We start from the raw sequence: 18,782 nt of genomic DNA, 5'->3' as shown, positions 1-18,782 counted from the left end.
ATATATATATATATACAGTTTGGAAAATAAGTATTTGAACAGCTGTCTATCAGCTAGAATTCTGACCCTCAAAGACCTGTTAGTCTGCCTTCAAAATGTCCATTTATTATCCTAAATTAGATGCACGTGTTTGAGGTTGTTAGCTGCATAAAGAAACCTGTCCACCCCACACAGTCAGTAAGAATCCAACTACTAACATCACCAAGACCAAAGAGCTGTCAAAAGACACTAGAGACTAAATTGTACACCTCCACAAGGCTGGAAAGGGCTACAGGGACATGTCCAAGCAGCTTGGTGAAAAAAGGTCCTCTGTTGGAGCAATCATTAGAAAATGGAAGAAGCTAAACATGACTCAATGAGCCTAAGAAATCTCTATGGGTCTCAATGAGCCTAAGAAAGATGAGAAATCAGCCCAGAACTACACAGGAGGAGCTGGTCCGGGACCTGAAACAAGCTGGGACCACCGTTTCCACGGTTACTGTTGGTAATACACCAAGACGTCATGGTTTGAAATCATGCATGGCACGGAAGGTTCCCCTGCTTTAACCAGCACATGGCAAGGCCCGTCTTAAGTTTGCCAATGACCATTTGGATGATCCAAAGGAGTCATGGGAGAACGTTGTGTGGTCAGATGAGACCAAAATAGAACTTTTTGGTCATAATTCCACTAACCGTGTTTGGAGGAAGAAGAATGATGAGTACCATCCCAAGAACAACATCCCTACTGTGAAGCATGGGGGTGGTAGCATCATGCTTTGGGCGTGTTCTTCTGCACATGTGACAGGGCGACTGCAATGTATGAAGGAGAGGATGACCGGGGCCATTTATTGCGAGATTTTGGGGAACAACCTCCTTCCCTCAGTTAGAGCACTGAAGATGGGTCGAGGCTGGGTCTTCCAACATGACAATGACCCGAAGCACACAGCCAGGAGAACCAAGGAGTGGCTCTGTAAGAAGCATATCAAGGTTCTGGCGTGATCTAGCCAGTCTCCAGACCAAAACCCAATAGAGAATCTTTGGAGGGAGCTTAAACTCCGTGCTTCTCAGCGACAGCCCAGAAACCTGACTGATCTAGAGAAGATCAGTGTGGAGGAGTGGGCCAAAATCCCTTCTGCAGTGTGTGCAAACCTCGTGAAAAACTACAGGAAACGTTTGACCTCTGGAATTGCAAACAAAGGCTACTGTACTAAATATTAGCATTGATTTTCTCAGGTGTTCAAATACTTATTTGCAACTGTATCAGACAAATAAATGGTTAAAAAAATCCTACATTGTGATTTCTGGATTTTGTTTTTCAGAATATGTCTCTTACAGTGGACATGCACCTACGACGACAATTTCAGACCCCTCCACGATTTCTAAGTGTTAGAACTTGCAAAATAGCAGGGGTTTCAAATACTTATTTTCCTCACTGTATATATGTATTTTTTCTTTAAATTAGCCATTATAAATGCTGATACCAATATATCAGGAAATGCTTAATATCGGCCCGTCAATATATCACTTGAGCTCTAATCCTAATTAGATTAAATTATTCTGCATACGCTAAATCACCTTTTCAGCAGGCTGAACAGCCAATCAGAGAGCTCTATCTCTCTGGCCGTCTCCGCCGTCATTTCGTCAAGCAGCTGAATGACCTGATGCAGGTTTGACAGGCAGCGGTGGAACCAACCCACAGGCAGCCCACTCATCCACAGCACTAGACTGGCGGTTTGCTGACTCAGTGTTATGTTTGTACTTCTAACAGTGTGTTTGTGTCTGACACAGGATATAAACTATGTGGCTCAACAGGTTGCTCAGACACATTTGGCTGCGGTGCAGCTGTTTGTTAGGCTTCTGTTTGTGTGTCTGCAGCCGTTTGCTCACTTCAGACCGACAGTATAATCTGCCAGGGACACTCGTGTATGTATAAACACAATTATTATGTGTTCTACTCTTGATTTGCACACTGTCATGCATAAACTACTGGACGACTTGCATATTAGTCGAGAAATTGGAGTCATTATACTCCTGTTTGGTTGAGGGATTTTCACTGAAATGCATTTTAAATGGTGTTTTTTTATTTGTATTGGGAATGAGCTGCTAGTAATTGTATTCAGGCATCTTTGGCATCATAACATTCACATATATGGTTGGTCTTTAATAAAAGGCCAAGAAGATTTCTCCTTATAACAATTCATCTATACCTTATACAGTGGCTAAGGGAACTATGCATCCTGGATCAATGAAATAACTGGCCTTTAAAAATAAAGATTTGCCTGCCTATATGGGAATTTAACATAGGGGTGTGTATAAGTATGCCCCCTGTATGTTAATGAAGAACTTTTATTTATTTACAATTCATTATTCATTCACAAAGAAAATTTGTGTCCTTAAAGGTTGGATTTTTCCTTTTTTTTATTAAAGCATTAAAGTCAATGCCTCTTTTTAGTCCACTTTAGTACGTGTTTGGGAACTTATGCAAGCCACTGTGGTAGTTATCATGTTTTCTAAGTAAGACAGGTTTAAAGCCCCCACTTTGACATAATTTGATTCATTTTGCTCTGTCTCTTTTTCTGTGGCTGTGAGTCAGTTTCACAGTTGGGCTTTTGATCCCATCTCATCTAACCCAAATATAAATAAGGTGAAGGGTTTTAGGCCCCCTATTAGCTCCAGCAGGGCTGTGAATGCTGTTGGATGCATAAATACAGGGATCAGGTGGTGGAGTGTGTGGATAAAAGAGATGTGAGAGTGTGTGTGTGTGTGTGTGAGTGAGTGTGTGTGTGTGTATCCCCTTTCACACAAAGCATGGACTGAAGAAAACCCCTATCTTGATTGCTGCAGTGTGAGTGATTATTATGTTTAACTTATGAAAGGATAAACATCAGATTAAAGTAAGGCTATATAGAAAAACCTCTAGCCTATTTTACTATTTAATCTATTTAAAGTAGTCATAAAGGGGATTTAAAAAAATCTTTTAATTTAACTTTTTTTTTCAAAGTTTGGTTAAAAATGGCACATGGTCAAATCTTAAGTTCAAACCTTTGGTTCTTATTTATTTTGTTTGCTTTGTTATTTTCCCACCCCTGTCAAACACATGTCTAATTGCAGGTTTTTGAAATTTATAAAAAATACTGCCCCCCCCAATTCTAACATTAGGCAAGATGGATTTATTGCAATAGGCCTGGAAAAGAGTTGAAGGTATTAAAATTATGAGGGAAAATATTTGTTGGCAGAACAAAACTAGTACAAAAAATCAACTGCTGACAGTTTCAACTTGTTGGACTACAACATTTGTCATTGTTTCAGCCGGTTGACTTCTGTTAGGCTGAAGGCCAGGTGTGCACAGGTGTAAAGTCTGATGCACATTTCTTCCTCTACTGTTTCTTCTCTCTGATTAAATTCACAGATAACCCCCCTACAGCAGTGAGGGAGGTGTTGAGCTTTCAAAAGAGACAAATGGAGAGTGATGGAAGTCTGGAAGAAAACTTTTATTTTTAGTTTGTTTTATTTATTATGGTGACGCGGAATGCCAAAACAGTAGGGAGGACGGGGTTGGCTTTCACGCACTGGCCAGGGGAGGAGAGGAGGAGAGGAGAGGAGGAGAGGAGATGAGGCAGGTCTAACTTTGAATGTAGTGTTTACAAACCACAACGGACAAATCCTACTTGTTTTGCCTTTACTTAGGTATTACCAGTAAATGCTTCTTTACATGTTGAACCATTTTAGAGGGAAATAGTTTAGTAATAGTGCACTCAGTACTCCAATGGATTCATAATTATTTTGTAATTAAAATCTATCCTTTGTTCCTTCGTAAAATATGTAATACTGACAGCTAGTGTTTAAAATAGTTACTGCACTACAAATTCAGAATCCTGGGAGATTTCTCTCCCCCGCACCAGACTTGAAGCTGAGGGTCTTTGGTTGCAGTAAAAGAGCCTGCTGAGGGTCATTGAGGCCCTTTACGACAGGGCAAACAAGCCCCGCTGGGAGGACATCATTAGGACAGGTGGGGCACATTAGAAAGTGTGTTTTTGTCATTAGTGCAAACATGGGAATCCGCGGTAAAGCCGAGTACCTCCCTCAGCGCCTGTTTTCACTCTGTGTCAAAACCAAGTGAAGATAAACAGCATCACGTCTGGCATGTCAGGGCCTGGTTTGTTTGTTTCCTTTCCCTTTAGAGACACTGCCAGTTGGCTATTTTACAGCTGCTTCTTCCCTATCCCATCATTGCTTTTATTTTTCAAATGTAGCTTTTATGTAACCCCACAAGCCCTGTCAAAACCACATTTTCAAGGGAGATGTCTTCAATAATGTGGCATTTGTAAGCAACATTTCAGCAATGTCAATAAGCAAAGGGGTAAAAGACTCTCAGGCTCAAAGAGTCAGTCAAACATATTAAGATTGCAAGCCAGCAGTCCAAAATCCCCCGGCTTGGTGTAGACAAGGAATTCCTTTGTTGAACTAAGAATACAAAATGACTTCATAAATAACAAAATGTCTGCAAATTAAGTCATCTGCGTAAACAAGTCTCTGAAAAGAGCGGTAAACAGCCCTATTCATTACTAATTGCAAGAGCAAACCATTAAAAAACAAATCCACCAAGCTGGCACTCTTGAGCCTTAAAGTGGCCCTCATTATCCCCAACTGATCTGATCTGATCTGATTTAGAAAGAAACGGTGCCACTACCTGACTATCTAAGAAATGCTATCTGATCAGTGCAACCATTCTGGACAAACTTTATCATGGTGTGCTCAGATACAAAATATGATACTTGCAAATGATGACATAAGGCAGTGTAAGGACACAAAGTGGAACTAACTGATTTGCATGTCTGTGGCAAATTAAGGCAAAGACTCAATTTCTAGCTCAAAAACATTTGAGCTAAAAATGTTTTGAAGGATGCCCAGAGGAAAAGAAATGAAATAATGATAAGGCTTGGGATATTCTATACTTTGTTACTGTAAATCTTTAAAAACATTGAATCCAAATAAACTTCAATGTGTAGTAAAAAAGGAACATGTCACCCAGGGCAAGAGTCTGGCTCATTGATTTGCTTGTCCGTCATGGCACAGAGTAAGAAGATACATCAGGCTTTGATACACACGCAACAATTGTTAGTAGATGAATATACTATTGGTTAAGTTCTTTTTATACAGTACGTGTGTATAGAGATTTGAGGAAAAATTCTAATGATTTGGGAACATTCCAGACTTTTCTGGCCTTGCAAACAAACAATTTTGTTAGAGAAACACATAATAAAAACCTCTGCTGAACACGGATAACATAGGGGACGCTGGTTTTTGGTTCTTTTGGTAATTTGGCAGACGCCATGCTCTCTGCAAAAACCTGTTATCAGAGTCCTACAATAACTTTTTTGAAGTAACAACAGCTCAACAAAAACTAACATTGGACTGAATTCAATTTGTATTTTTCCGTAAGTCCGCACAGATTCTTCCCTGCTGAAACTTTATCAACTAATTCTTAAGGTTTGAATCAGACACACCGCTGCAATATAAAGTATGTACAAGCTTCAGGAGGGTAAAGGCTTAGTCTGAAAGCTGCATAGAGCCATGAGTCATTTCATCCTGTCGAGGCATGAGAGGTTTCTGCACCAGTCACCTGCACTTAAGTAATAGTGGGTTCATTTGTGAAAACTAGGTGGGTCATGCTCTACAGATCAAGTTTCAACAGCACTTTTATGCAACTCAATGTAACCCAATCTAGCTCATTTATGCAATCAGAGAACGCCGATCTGATATTACTTGCATTCTTTGTTGTCTGATGATTTTCATTTACTTGGATTCTTTCTGCCTTTAACCTAAGGGTCAGATATCTTGCGTGAATGTCCTTATGATTTACTACATGGTCTAAAGTATGTGAACATTTAAAATTACACTCATGTGATTGTTGGACATCTAATTCCAACAGTCAATAATAGGTTGCTAGAGCCTTAATCTATATCAACGACGTTTCATGTATAGGACTGCTCCGGCACCGCCGGAAATTCTGCTGGATTTCCCTCATTTAGGCTGGATGTTAGTCAACTTCCGGGTGGATTTATGAGGACTATGGTTTACGGCTCCTCATATCTCTGCAGGGTAAATCCAGACAGCTAGCTAGACTATCTGTCCAATCTGAGATGTCTGTTACACAGCTAAAACAACCTTTGAAAAGGACACATGTTCCTCCTTCCCGAGGCTATTTTGCAAGGCACCATTTGCTCCATCTGGGGCTTTGCGACGCCGAAGACAATTACGATTGATTTAAATAAAAGCCAATACACCAGAGCATGTTTTCCTCTGCAGCTCTGTGGAGGAAGGTCTGGCAACCTATACCTTTTTAGGCTTTCCACCAGATTTTGAAACCTGGCTGTAGGGATTTGCTCTAACAAGAGCATTACTGAGTTCTAACACTGATGCTGGGACTGGAATGTTGAAGTTCATCCCAAAGATGTTGGATGGGGTTGAGGTCAGAGCTCTGTGCAGACCAGCCAAGTCTGTCCACAACAAACCAGCTGGCTTCTTGCCCAGAGGACAAACACAGAGGACAACTGTTTTCACAAAGTTGTCACATGCTTGTCTAAAATACCATTTAATGCTGAAACCTTAAGATTTCCCCATAGAGCTAAAACCAAACAAGAGCGTGTAAAGGTTTGTCCACAAACGGGTGCAATGCCTGACATGATGTCAGGCATTCTCAACCCCTCCCACTATCTGTTTGGCAAGGGCACTGTCACTACATCTGGGCCCAAAACGATTGCGATTGGTTCAAACTAAATACAAACAGAACAGCATGTTTTTTTTCCCTTTACCAGATTGTGCAGGAAGAACATTCTCCGCCGCTGACACAGCGCTGTGGAGATAGGTCTGCCTATGCAAGACTAGTCCACATACCTTTGAACATATAATGTCTTTCTGGATGTTTAATGAGGTTATAGTAGCAGTTTATGGAATCTACAACAGCCTTGCTTTTAGTGTAGTTTTTCAATTTCAGTTTTTGACACTTGTATTGTTGACATTTTTTTATTGGTTCACTTATTTTTTTGATTTTAATGCAAGGTTACTTATTTCTTATCTTGTTCCAAGTGTGTGCTATTTTTTAAATTGATATTTATTCTTTATCCCTATTATTATTTTATTAGGGACCCACTGGGGGATTTTCTGTATGAATTTAGGTAATCTACATTCGTGTTGCCAACCCTTGAGATTAAAGAAATCCTCAGTGTGAAAAGTGCATCCACATTGACATAAAAACCCTTTTTAAACAAACATTTTTTATTATGTGCTTGCATGGAGGATTACATGAATATCAAATACACCTGCTTTTGCACAAAATAAAGAGATTGTCTTAATGTGACACTCTCCGGCTGTTTCAACACCACCTGTCCTCCCTGCCTGTGTGTGATGCCTATCCATCAAACACAACTGTCACTCTGCCTGTAAAACCTTTAGTATACTGGCCTTTAGGGTGTGGACAAACACTAGAGCTACCTTGGGATTATATAAGGACAGGACTTTTAGCGACTTGTAGCGACTTGTAGCAGCAGAGCTATCGCTGTGTTGATTTCCCCTAAACATCAAAGTCGGTACCAGATGACTCAGTTGAAAGTCAGAAATGCAGATACCGGAAATCATAGACAAGTGAGTATGTGAGTGACTTCTGAAAGAGTTTCTCATTATTAAATATTTTTAACGCTGCCCTGTGTGTCACGCCCAAGTTCTGCATGGCTTGCCCTGCCCAGACTTGCAATAGTGCATTGGGACAACTATTTCCCAACTCCCTCTTAAGGGAAATAACCCCCTGTTAGGTTTTACAGCTGCAGTCACACACTTGAATCAGAATGTAAATCTGGCACGTGGACATGGCGAAATATACAGATATGTAAAAAAATTAGAAAAAAAGAGAAAGCCCAGAGGACCTCAAGATGTCCTTATATTCTCAAGGGGTGTTTGAATCCAAATTTTAAATCAATCACAATGAAGCGAGTTGCCTATATTTCTGTCCAACATGATATGAGAGGATGGCACTGCGCAGGCTGATCCAATTACATCCCATGTCCCAGAGTAACTGTATATCTGGTTACCCATAAAAACTTCAACTTCAGGACCATGCTAAATTGTCAAAAAGGAAGGGAAGGTAAAGCTGCTCAGACAGCATGCTGATCTTGTGCTTTTTTTTAAGTGAGCGGTAAACCTTGTGCTGTAATGGCAAAATGTCAAATCCCAATATATCTTTTAGTAAAATAGAAAGGAAATCTACCACTTCAATGAGAATCTAATTTGTTTCTACTGCCATTTTGTCAACTGTTGTGTTAAACCTCCAACACCATTGTGAGAGTTATTACTGCCAAATGTTTTGCATGTTCAATGGAAAAGTATTGTCTTATATTAGGCACTTCTGCTCATTCACTCATATTTACCTGTTTTGGGATCCACATCGAAGTATGTCCGATGAGATTCCAGCATCTGGTAGGTAAGCTTCCCCTCAGAGGAAGTGTCCACGTCCGTGGCTGACACCTGGACGACGGAATTGACTTTCTCCACGTTCTCCTGGACAGATGCGAAGTACACTGGCTGAGAAAGTTCTGGAGCGTTATCGTTCACGTCTTGGACTTCCAGGAACACGTGAGTCCAGGACATCAGAGGCTCAGTCCCCAGATCAGTGACGTACACAGAAAGCCAGTAGTGAGGCCTCATCTCGCGGTCCAACAGCTCTGTTGTACGAATCACACCTGAAAGGGTGGGGAATTTACGATTAACTGGAGAGAAAACACTGTCAACATCAGTATGTACTTGTGTCAACCTGCTATTCTGCCTCAGGAATTAACCACTTATCACTTTAAATTGTATTATATTTAATGACTGTAACCAGCTTGAAGAAATATAAATCACAGTGACTTTCATCTAGTTTCGATGAGCTTAGCATTTACAAAATAAATCCTGGATTTTTGCCCAAAAGCGCAGCAGCATGTTACATTTGTTGCCAAAACTAACTTACATTCCTTAAGTGCACAAGAAGCTCAATAGCACAGGGTATTTAAGGCATGCCGAGGTTCTAAATACAAAGGAAAGTCGGCATTTCAGCACATAGTTTACTTCAGAAGAAGTTTCAATTTGGACACCCTGAGGGAGAGCTAAAAAGCAGCAACACTGAAAAAGATATTTCACGCATGGTTCCATTGAGACAGCGAACTTCATTTGGACTGATTTTATCTGAGCTTTAAGTGCAGCAGCAGGCTAATGGTATGCAGAATGCTATGTTGAGAGGTCACAGCGTATTATCTCTAAAGGACAGGCTGATTAAAAGAATAGACACACTGTTTAAATACCCCAGATGAAGAATCATGTTAAGGAAATGTATTGCTGTAAGGATTTCTGTCTGCATACATGTCCTCGTGCTGGCTTACAAACGTTTTACTGGGCAACATTTACATTGCATTTAAAATCATTAAAATCATGTATGCATGTTTAGATTGTCAGGTCATTCTTGATCTTGCAAACAGCAAATGGAAAAACAATCTCATCACAAGGTCCAATAATAGCAATTTCTTGTGCGTTTGATAATAGCGAATGATCTTCAACAGCAGATCGATGTTTCCCAGCTGAGCATTTTTAAAGACTTCTCAATCATGTCTGAAAGCTTCAGAACAGATGCTAAAGGGTCTTGTGGTAAGAATATTTTCAACAAGTGTAAGGTCAAGTACAAACTTAAATCCCTATCAACTATCAAGCCAACATGGATGAGAAGTCTTTACAGTGCTTAAGAAAATTGGAAATTTAACAGCTCACGTACAGCGACTAAAAAAACCTTGGTTTAAATAGTCTTAACACTAATAAATGTGATCTGTAATGAGCTGTTTAAATTCAGAATTCACTCAATAATGTTTTAAGCAATGCTATTTATTGGTTGGGTAACTTCCTTACATAAATACAAAAATATGAATGAAAATAAGATAATTTGATTTTTTTTTAAATGCAATAGAAATACAGCAACATGAAATGTAAATCATGTATTTCTACTACTATTAGCTCTAATGGTCACCCATGTCCAGCCTATAGGGAAACTACAAATGAGTCAAACTATGATAGTTCCATAACATATTAGGAGCAGGATGTGTGTGTTACAAACTTTTTTTTTTTTTTTTTAAACCAACATGTTGTTACCTGTTTCCTCATCAATGGTGAACACCCCAAGACCAGAGCCATCGTGGATGTAGTAGCGGACAACTCCATCTCTGCCCAGGTCCTGGTCTGAAGCTGTAAGCGTGACCACTGATGTCCCCAGTGCTGCATCCTCCATCACTCCGGCTTTATACACAAACTCAGAGAACACAGGCCTGTGAAGGTTCTCGTTGACATCAAGAACCTGAATCTCCACAAAGCAGGAGGAGGAGAGGGAGCGAGGGTGGCCGTGATCTACGGCCCGGACTGTGAGGTTGTAAGTTTGCCGCCTCTCAAAGTCCAGCTCCCTCTCCAGGACCAAGGCCCCCGTGTTAGAGTCGAGGTTAAAGATCCCGCTCTCTGTATTCTTAAGGTTGTAAGTGACGAGGCCTCCAGTGCCCAGATCAAAATCAACACTTTCAACCCAGACAAGGAGAGTGCCCACAGGTACATCCTCCAAAACTTTTATTTTGTAAACTTTGGGTACAAACTTGGGTGGGTTGTCATTTACGTCTTGCAAAACCACCACAAGGTCTATCATGGAGAACAACTGCGGGCCGAGTTTGGCTTGGTCTCTGGCTTCGATCCTGAGGTCATGTCTGGGTGAGGTTTCTCGATCCAAACCACTCGCCACCGTCAACTCGCCAGTCACTTCATCGATTCTGAACATGTCAGTAGACGTCAGCAGGGAGTACTGGACATTACCGCTTGTATCTGCGTCAGGGTCGATTGCGTGAGCTGTAAAAATAACGGAGTCTACCTCTGTGTTTTCCGGCACACGTATCACATATCTGGGCTGATCAAAAACAGGAGGATTGTCGTTGACGTCCATGACATTTACTGCAAGGAACTTCCACGCAGATGTTTGTGGTGTTCCCAAATCATAAACAGTGATGTTCAAAATGTAGAATTCTTTATTCTCTCTGTCTAATGGGCAAACTAACTGGAGGTCACCAGAGAAAATGTCAATGGCGAAACAACCATCCTCATTCCCACTTGATATGGCAAACACCAGCTTACTATTAAAGCCAGTGTCTCTGTCCGTTGCCTTGAACTGAACAATGGTGGAATTCACTGGATGGTCCTCCATCAGGTCAATTGAACTTGGGATGCTTAAGTCAAACTTGGGAGAATATCTGTTGGTAATGTGGATATCAGAGAACGTGTCTTCTTCTTGACTGGTTAAAATGGGTTTGATCGATTCTATCAGTTTATCGGTCAGCTGTTTGAAAACGCCTGTTTCCTGGCAGTGGATCGTTGCATTATCACCTCTGTTAGTGACAGTTACCCTGACAAGTGACGCTTCAGAAAAATGTTTGCCATCTGTGACTACAACTCTCAAATTGAACGAACTCGCTCGCAGGGGAATCGGTTGCTTGAGGGTGATGGCTCCTGACACAGAGTCAATACCAAACACTTGAAGCTCATTTCCTGACTCAATGACATACCTCAGCTGCTGAAGCTCATCTACATCAATGGCTGACAGCTCAGCAATTGTGTGTCCGATGGGAGAGTCCAGAGGGATAGTGGTGTTGCAGCCCACCCTCTCAAAAAGAGGGATATTATCGTTGACATTGTTCAGGGTTATCGTCACAGGGCACTCTGTGACCTGACTGAAGGGGCCGCCGCTGTCTGACGCCCAAACTCTCAAGTGGTACCGCCGCTTCATGAGCTCGTAGTCAAAGTGTTCGGAGGTTGAAATGACACCTGTGAATGGATCTATTGAGAATGGTACGGGGCCTGCGTTTGCAATAGCATATGTTATAAAGCCGTTTTTGCCTTTATCTTCGTCTGTGGCAGCTACTTTCAAAACACTGCTGCCGACCGGTGTGTTTTCATCCAGCGTGGCCTCATAGGAGGTGTGGGTGAACTGTGGGCTGTGGTCGTTTTCATCGGTTATCTCAATCACTATGTGAGTCTCAGCATCCCCATAATTGGCCACTACATCAAACTCATATCGCTCCTTTCTCTCATAGTCAAATCTCTCTGTTGTTATGATAATTCCTGTTCTTGGATTTATCTTGAATTTAGTACTGTCTGGATTGCTTTTTAAACTAAAGGTAACATTATAAGGTACTGAGGTGACCAAAACCTTAACTACATAAGTTTTAGGTGGTGAAAACTCACTAAGTGTGACAATGTAGGTGTCCTCTAAAAATGCCAACGGGCTGTAATGATAGGCCGGAATGTGGATTTGTGTAATTGGAGAGAGTGAACTTGGGAAGCTCAAGTCTTTAGCTTGAAGGGACAGATTCAGCCCAAAAGGTGATTGAGACCAGATAATCTTCCTTGTAGAGATCACTTGGAAGTCACTGCCCTGCACACCAAGGGGGATTATCTCAAAACTCTTATGGGGATCCCCTCCAACAATATTAAGGGATTCCACAGGCTTATCTCCTGCATCCACGTGGACATTGATAGTTATTTTGCCATCTGTAGAGACTTTCAGTATGGGGGTAGGTGTGATAACTGGAGAACCCATGGACATCTTTTGAACGTTTACTGTAACTCTGGCAACATTACCAAATTTCTGAACACCAGATAACTTCTTCGTCCTGTCCTCAGCTAAAACTGTGAGATCATACCTCTCTGTGCGAGTGTGATTGAGCTTCTTGGCCAGGCTGACTGTGCCTGTGAAAGGGTCGACGACAAAAGGATGAGCTCTGCTGGTGAAAGAGTAATAAAACCGAGCGTTGCTGCCAATGTCGGCGTCTGTAGCGCTAACCCTCACCACACTAGACCTAAGTGGAGTGTCCTCCCTGATAGCCTCGCTGTACGAGGCAGGATAGAAAAGAGGCTTTAGGTCGTTGGTGTCAAGCACTTGGATAAACACCTTCGTCTTTGCCTCAAAGTGAAACGTGTTTTCAATTGCAGCCACAGTGAGAGTATAAGTGTCTCTGACCTCCCTGTTCAGGACTGCGGAGTTACTGCTGCGTGTTTTGATCCTGAGGAAGCAGAAATCTCCAACATGAACTGACTCCGCTTGGAAAAGGCCGTCGTCATCACCTGAGACGACATTATATTGGATTTCCCAGAGCAGATCTGTCATTTCAATGCCCATCTTCCCTGGCGTCTCAACAAACGTCCGGGGGGCAGAGTTCTCATAGATGGTGGCGTTGTACAGATAATGCGTGAACCTTAGTGGCAAGTTCTCTGTTCCTTTTCCCACAATCCCCTGACATCTCGCCACATGCAGGAGTACTGATGCCACAGTAAGTACAATTGTTTCCAGAGCTGCCATCTTTGGTACCTCCATAAAGATCCTAAGACCTGTGAAAAGACAGAGGGACAAATAAGAGACAAATACATGTCATAAATGAATACTATCACTCAGGATAAGGGGATAAAAACTAGTTTTCTTTGAGTAAATAGTCTTGTTTCCCCTGCTCTTCAAATATTGTCATCGGCCATTGAAACACCCAGACGATCACTATGCTTTAGCCTACATGTAATTCACACATAACCCTTGCACTTACCCTATTTTGTAAATAGACCAACAAATTCCCCTAAGCTTAAAACTAATACAAATTGGACATAGAACACACAGTGACACAAAAGAAGAGGGGAGGCCTGTGGCAAAGTATCTGACTCCTGTCCCAACTTGCCTCAACCGAAAAAAAGAAGGCAAAGTAAAACAACACGACGTTTCAGGACTAGAAAGTTGCCTTTGAGCCTTTTCAGACAGGTGGCAGCCCAAAGACTTCCCCATAATTATTCCTTTGGTGGCCAAATACTAGCAAAAAGTACCCATCAAAATGATGACTCGTCATCACAGAGGTATGAGGAGGGATTTGTAGTTTGATGACGCTGAATCATGCAGATGACAGTGGGTGGTTCAGTTCTGATCCGAGTGTAAACTAAGCATGTGTAATGTAGGTCTGAGCTTGTGATTGATGTATGGGTATTATATGTCCCTGAATGCACAAGCCACTCAATTGCTGCTTGAAGAATCAAAAGGATCAAGAACCCACACTGTTGGAATTTCAATATCTATTTTATGAGGGGGAAAGAGACAGCTAAATTGAAAAACACAGACTAATTCAGATCACTAGCTGTAATGAAGTTGAAGGGTCTCAGATGAAAACCACAGCCTTGACTATTTAAACATTTGCATTGCTCATAAAACATTTATTGAATGCTGCATTTAATTAGATGTTCCTAAACTCTTTTTTAAAACAGGTTTATCCAAACATGCAAACAAGTTTTGAATGGATGAACTCCCGGTAAACCTGGATGATTTGATAGTAAAGCAAGCTAAACTCTCACATTAGATTCAATCTACTTGAATTATTCTGTCTACTACTACTACCTTTTTCAACAAAAGAACCCACTAAATAGCGTTTATATTTGATACAGTGTCACTTTCGGTTTCTTTTGGAGGTGTGAGGCAGTGAGAAATGATTTTCATTTTACTTTAATCTATATCTTAATCTGTGTTTTTCATACTTCAATGTTGTAGCAACGGTGGCATAACTGATGTTATCGTAATCCCTGGAATCATTACTTTGATCTGAACTATGGATGTAGCATTTCCTGTTTTTGTTACATGGTTAGCTGTGAGTGCAGGCACAGTTCGTTGACCCTTTGACTGATGGTGAAAAGAACAAGAAAGGGAATGATAATGAGTAATGTGGGAATAGAAGTTCAAATGCAAAACTGTCCTTTCACACCTTTCACAGCAACTTTAGTAATTAGAAAAATGAACATGTAGCACTAACACATGAAAACTGGAGTTGCTTAATCAGCCCATTTAGAATGAAGATATGATTTGTAGATTTGGCATGGTCATTAGAAATTTGTCTCTTAATTGAAAACTATTGCTCACCACTCTGTAACTTTAAAGCTGGACCATGAATCACAGAGCTGAAAGTAACATCTTCTTCCCAGCAACTGCAGAAGCAGCAACATGCTGATAGGTCGATAGGTCAAGGTTCATTTAACCCTTCACATTCCAACATAAATAGGAAAGTTTGAAGGGGTTATTTCCTCAAAATCATTTTGTTTGGATGTTGATTGTCAAATTATGTTTTGATAAAATAAAATAACATCTCATGACTATTTCAATATTATTTATTTAGAGTAGTTTAGGTGCTCTCTGAGGACCTAGAGGGCCCTGGCAGTTCCCCACAACTTCAAGAACAATTTACTTCAGGTTGGACACATGCTTGAGGGTGCAACCTTTGCATGTGGATCACATACTCTTTGATGGAAAGTGAACGCCCAAAAGAGCACAAGAAACATCGTAATTCATGAGTTTGTGAGTCCAGATGATGCATGGCCACACCACACCAGCTCCAATTTAACAACACCAAGAACTGACTGCAGAAAGATCTGAAGGTAGAGATGGGCAATATATTTATATTGTATTGATATCGTGATTTGAGACAAGATATCGTCTTAGATTTTGGATATTTTAATAATGTAATATGGCATAAGTGTTTCCTGGTTTTAAAGACTGCATAACAGTAAAGTGATGTCATTTTTTTAACTTACCAGACTGTTGTAACTGTTCTATTATTTGCATATCTGTATCCACATTACTGATGATTATTTATCAAAAATCTCATTTTGTAAATGTTTTGTGAAAGCACCAAGTGTCAACACCACAATATCATTGCTGTATCAATTTCAAGGTATTTGGTCAAAAATATTGTGATTATTAATTTTCTTCATATCTTCCAGCTCAAACTGGAAGGCAGAACACTGCCCTTCACTGCCACTCTGACTGTTCGGCATTAAAAGCAATCAAAACAATCAGCTGGGCAGAGATGCTGTTCCCTGAGATCAGCGATGAAAAACATATCTGTCCTGCTTTTTTAACCTTTCACTCCTCTGCAAGCAATTAGCCTGTTCAGATGGTAAAATGCACAAAGGGGCAAGATAAAGGACGTTTTCGTATAATTCCAGAAAGCTATGAATACCGGTGTTGTACATTATCTCACAATTTATCTGGGTTTATGAAAACAGCTCTCGCCGGGTGAACGATGTACTGAACATCTCCAGGTAGACTGGCGCTGGGGTTTCCAGTGGAGGGTAACAGGTATGTGAGGTTTTATCTCCAGTCAAGGCACTCGCTGACAGATAATCAGATTACGACAATCAGGGTCATTATTTGGGTTGCAGAAAGGATTTCAGGCAGTTTGTGTTTTTCTGCAATTTTTTTTTTCTTTTTTCATCTGTGAGGCCTGATTAAAATAGCTTTTAGCATAATTTAGTCAGGGGCTGGGTCCTATTTTAAACCAGGGACACTTCACATGTGGCTCGAGGGTTTTTCAAAAAATATCATGCGATACCTCACTGATTGTAGGTATCACTGCTTGGCTGCATACAAAAATTGGACTATTAATTTAGCATGACAGTCTGCCTGGTTCCTAGATTACTATATGTGCAAATACATCACATTTCACATTTATCTCAGTCTTAAAAGATATGGATTTAAAAGATTAGTATATTGAGGCCTAAAGTAATCCTAAAGTAATAACAATAGGTCTGAGGCAGACTTTTAACGTTTGAATATGCCTATCCCTGTGGACAGAAGAAATCTGTCTAAATCCAAATGTCTCAAGTAGCAATGTATACGTGCAGATTCTTCTTGAAAGGGTAAATTTACCCAAATCATGCAACAACAACAAAAACTACCCTTTCTTCACATACTATTAACAAAAGACGATTATTTGCATAGCTAGTTTATCACGAGGTGTAAGGGGGGAAATCTTTCTGGGATTTGGGTGAAATTTACATTACATTTTGAAAGTTCCTTTAAAAAGGTCCCATGGCATGATACATTTCACTTTATGAGGTTTTTTAACATTAATATGCATTCCCCCAGCCTATGGACCCCCAGTGGCTAGAAATGGCGATAGGTGTAAACAGAACCCTGGGTATCCTGCTCTTGCCCCCTATGACGCCATAAGGCCAATTCCAGATCGGCCCATCTGAGCTACCAAGGTTACCCCCCCTTTCTCTGCTTTGCCCGCCCAGAGAATTTGGCCCACGAGACATCCTGGTTTTCAAACGAGCAAAGTGGCATTTGGTCAATGCCACACCCGCAGTCTCCACCTTGATTTTGCCCATATCTCCATAACCCATCACATCGCCTGGGTCAAATCTTTTCTCTTCTCTGCTGCTGTCAGTTGTCCTTTTAGTATGAACCGTTGCAACCCTCCCACAAACCCATTCACCTCCAGTCTCCATCACACATCCATTGCACAGTCCTGCTCCACATCATATCATCCAGATCTTCAGCAACTCTCTGTACCCATCCACTCCCCACAACGCCAGTTTCTAGATCCTACAGAAAATTGTCTTGAACTAATCACATCATCACTACCCCCTAAACACTCGGCACAATGGGGTCTAATCACCAAAGACTCTCTAATAAAGTCTCTCCTTCTTGGTAAGATATTCTCAATCTTACTCAAGAAAAACACAGGAGTTTCCTAAAAAAAAAAGATTTTTTATAAAAAGGACAGCAATTAACAATAATTTTCATTGTCAATTTTCTCAATAAATCGATTAGTCGTCCGGCCTTTAAAATGTGGATCGGGGTTTTCCGAAACCCAAAATGATGTCTTCTAATCCCTTGTTTTAGCCACAGTTCAAAGATATTCTGTTTAATGTCACAGAGGAGTGGAGAAACTAGAAAAAATGCACATTTAGGGAGCTGGGATCAGAGAATGAAATGACTCACACCAATTAACCCATTATCAAAATATTTGGCGATGAATTTTATAGTTGGTAAGCAATCAATCGGTGCAGCTCTAGTCACAAATACTTTAGGTTTATATTACGGCCAAGAGTCTTAAATATTTCATCTTTGTTTCTAAGAAATCCTTTTCAAACAAAACACTGCACCTCCCAAATAGTTGACCACAAGTATTTGTGAAGGGTTTCTCTCAATCCGAAAACTCTGAAAACTTTAAAATGAAACGTTCATGTTTGAGTTCAAACATCCAATGCTGCAGTGCAGAAACCTCAGTCCGTTACTGCTGCTACTGAGGTCAGTTCGTACATGCAGTTTCACACCCTCTCAGACAAAACCACACCTCCCTGCCGGTGTTTCAGGTAGCAACCTGCAGCCACATGTTGAGCTCCAGCATACTGGATTGTATATCACCATCACCCCCATTGCACCCAGAACAGACAGAGAACTCTCTAGGCAGCCTTATGTGTCCTTGTGAACCTGACTGAGCTGTCATTTTCTGCTGGAAGCTCAACAGTGTTGGAATCTGCTTCAGAATCCCCACACACACAGTTTTTAAAACAAGTCAGGGAAGGTTTTCTCTTTCATCTTAGCCGGCTTTCTGCTGCAGGCTGAGGCCACATATTCATAGATGGTTATTACTTCTCCATTGAAGATTTTACAATAGAGCGGACTGATATATCAGCGGGCCGATGTTATCAAACTAGTCTTGCATTACCAAACCTATCTCCACAGTGCTGGGGAGGAAGGTATGGCTAGTCCCCACAAGATTTCTAGATAGCAGAAAAACGTGCTCTAGTTTATTGCTATTTCTTTAAAACAATCACAATGGTCTTAGGGAGAGGTGTTTTAGTAGAACATGTGCATGTAGGGAGACGAGCTGTGGAATAAAATGGCTGTTGAGTGTGTGATGAGAATATTACTCCCAAAAAATAGA

General features: G+C 40.9%; 1 protein-coding gene across 3 annotated transcripts in view; it reads right to left on the bottom strand.

Annotated features, from left to right (window-relative positions):
- The window catches only part of fat2 (FAT atypical cadherin 2), a 113,488-nt gene that overhangs the window by 87,086 nt on the left and 7,620 nt on the right, over positions 1 to 18,782 (bottom strand). For 2 of the 3 annotated variants that reach the window (XM_034883944.1, XM_034883946.1), the window contains exons 2-3: positions 10,147 to 13,413; positions 8,403 to 8,714 (exon numbers count right to left, since the gene is read on the bottom strand). In XM_034883944.1, coding sequence (XP_034739835.1) covers positions 8,403 to 8,714; positions 10,147 to 13,399 — 3,565 coding nt within the window. In that variant the 5' untranslated portion in view covers positions 13,400 to 13,413. Of the gene's footprint in view, positions 1 to 8,402; positions 8,715 to 10,146; positions 13,414 to 18,782 lie in introns of those variants that run through there. The other variant, XM_034883945.1, reaches the window with a different exon arrangement.

The sequence above is a fragment of the Etheostoma cragini genome, chromosome 10 (genome assembly GCF_013103735.1).
Source record: "Etheostoma cragini isolate CJK2018 chromosome 10, CSU_Ecrag_1.0, whole genome shotgun sequence".
In the NCBI taxonomy this organism is placed as follows: Eukaryota; Metazoa; Chordata; class Actinopteri; order Perciformes; family Percidae; genus Etheostoma; species Etheostoma cragini.
Note: the sequence above shows the minus strand (reverse complement) of the source record. Positions and strands in the feature narration are given on the sequence as shown.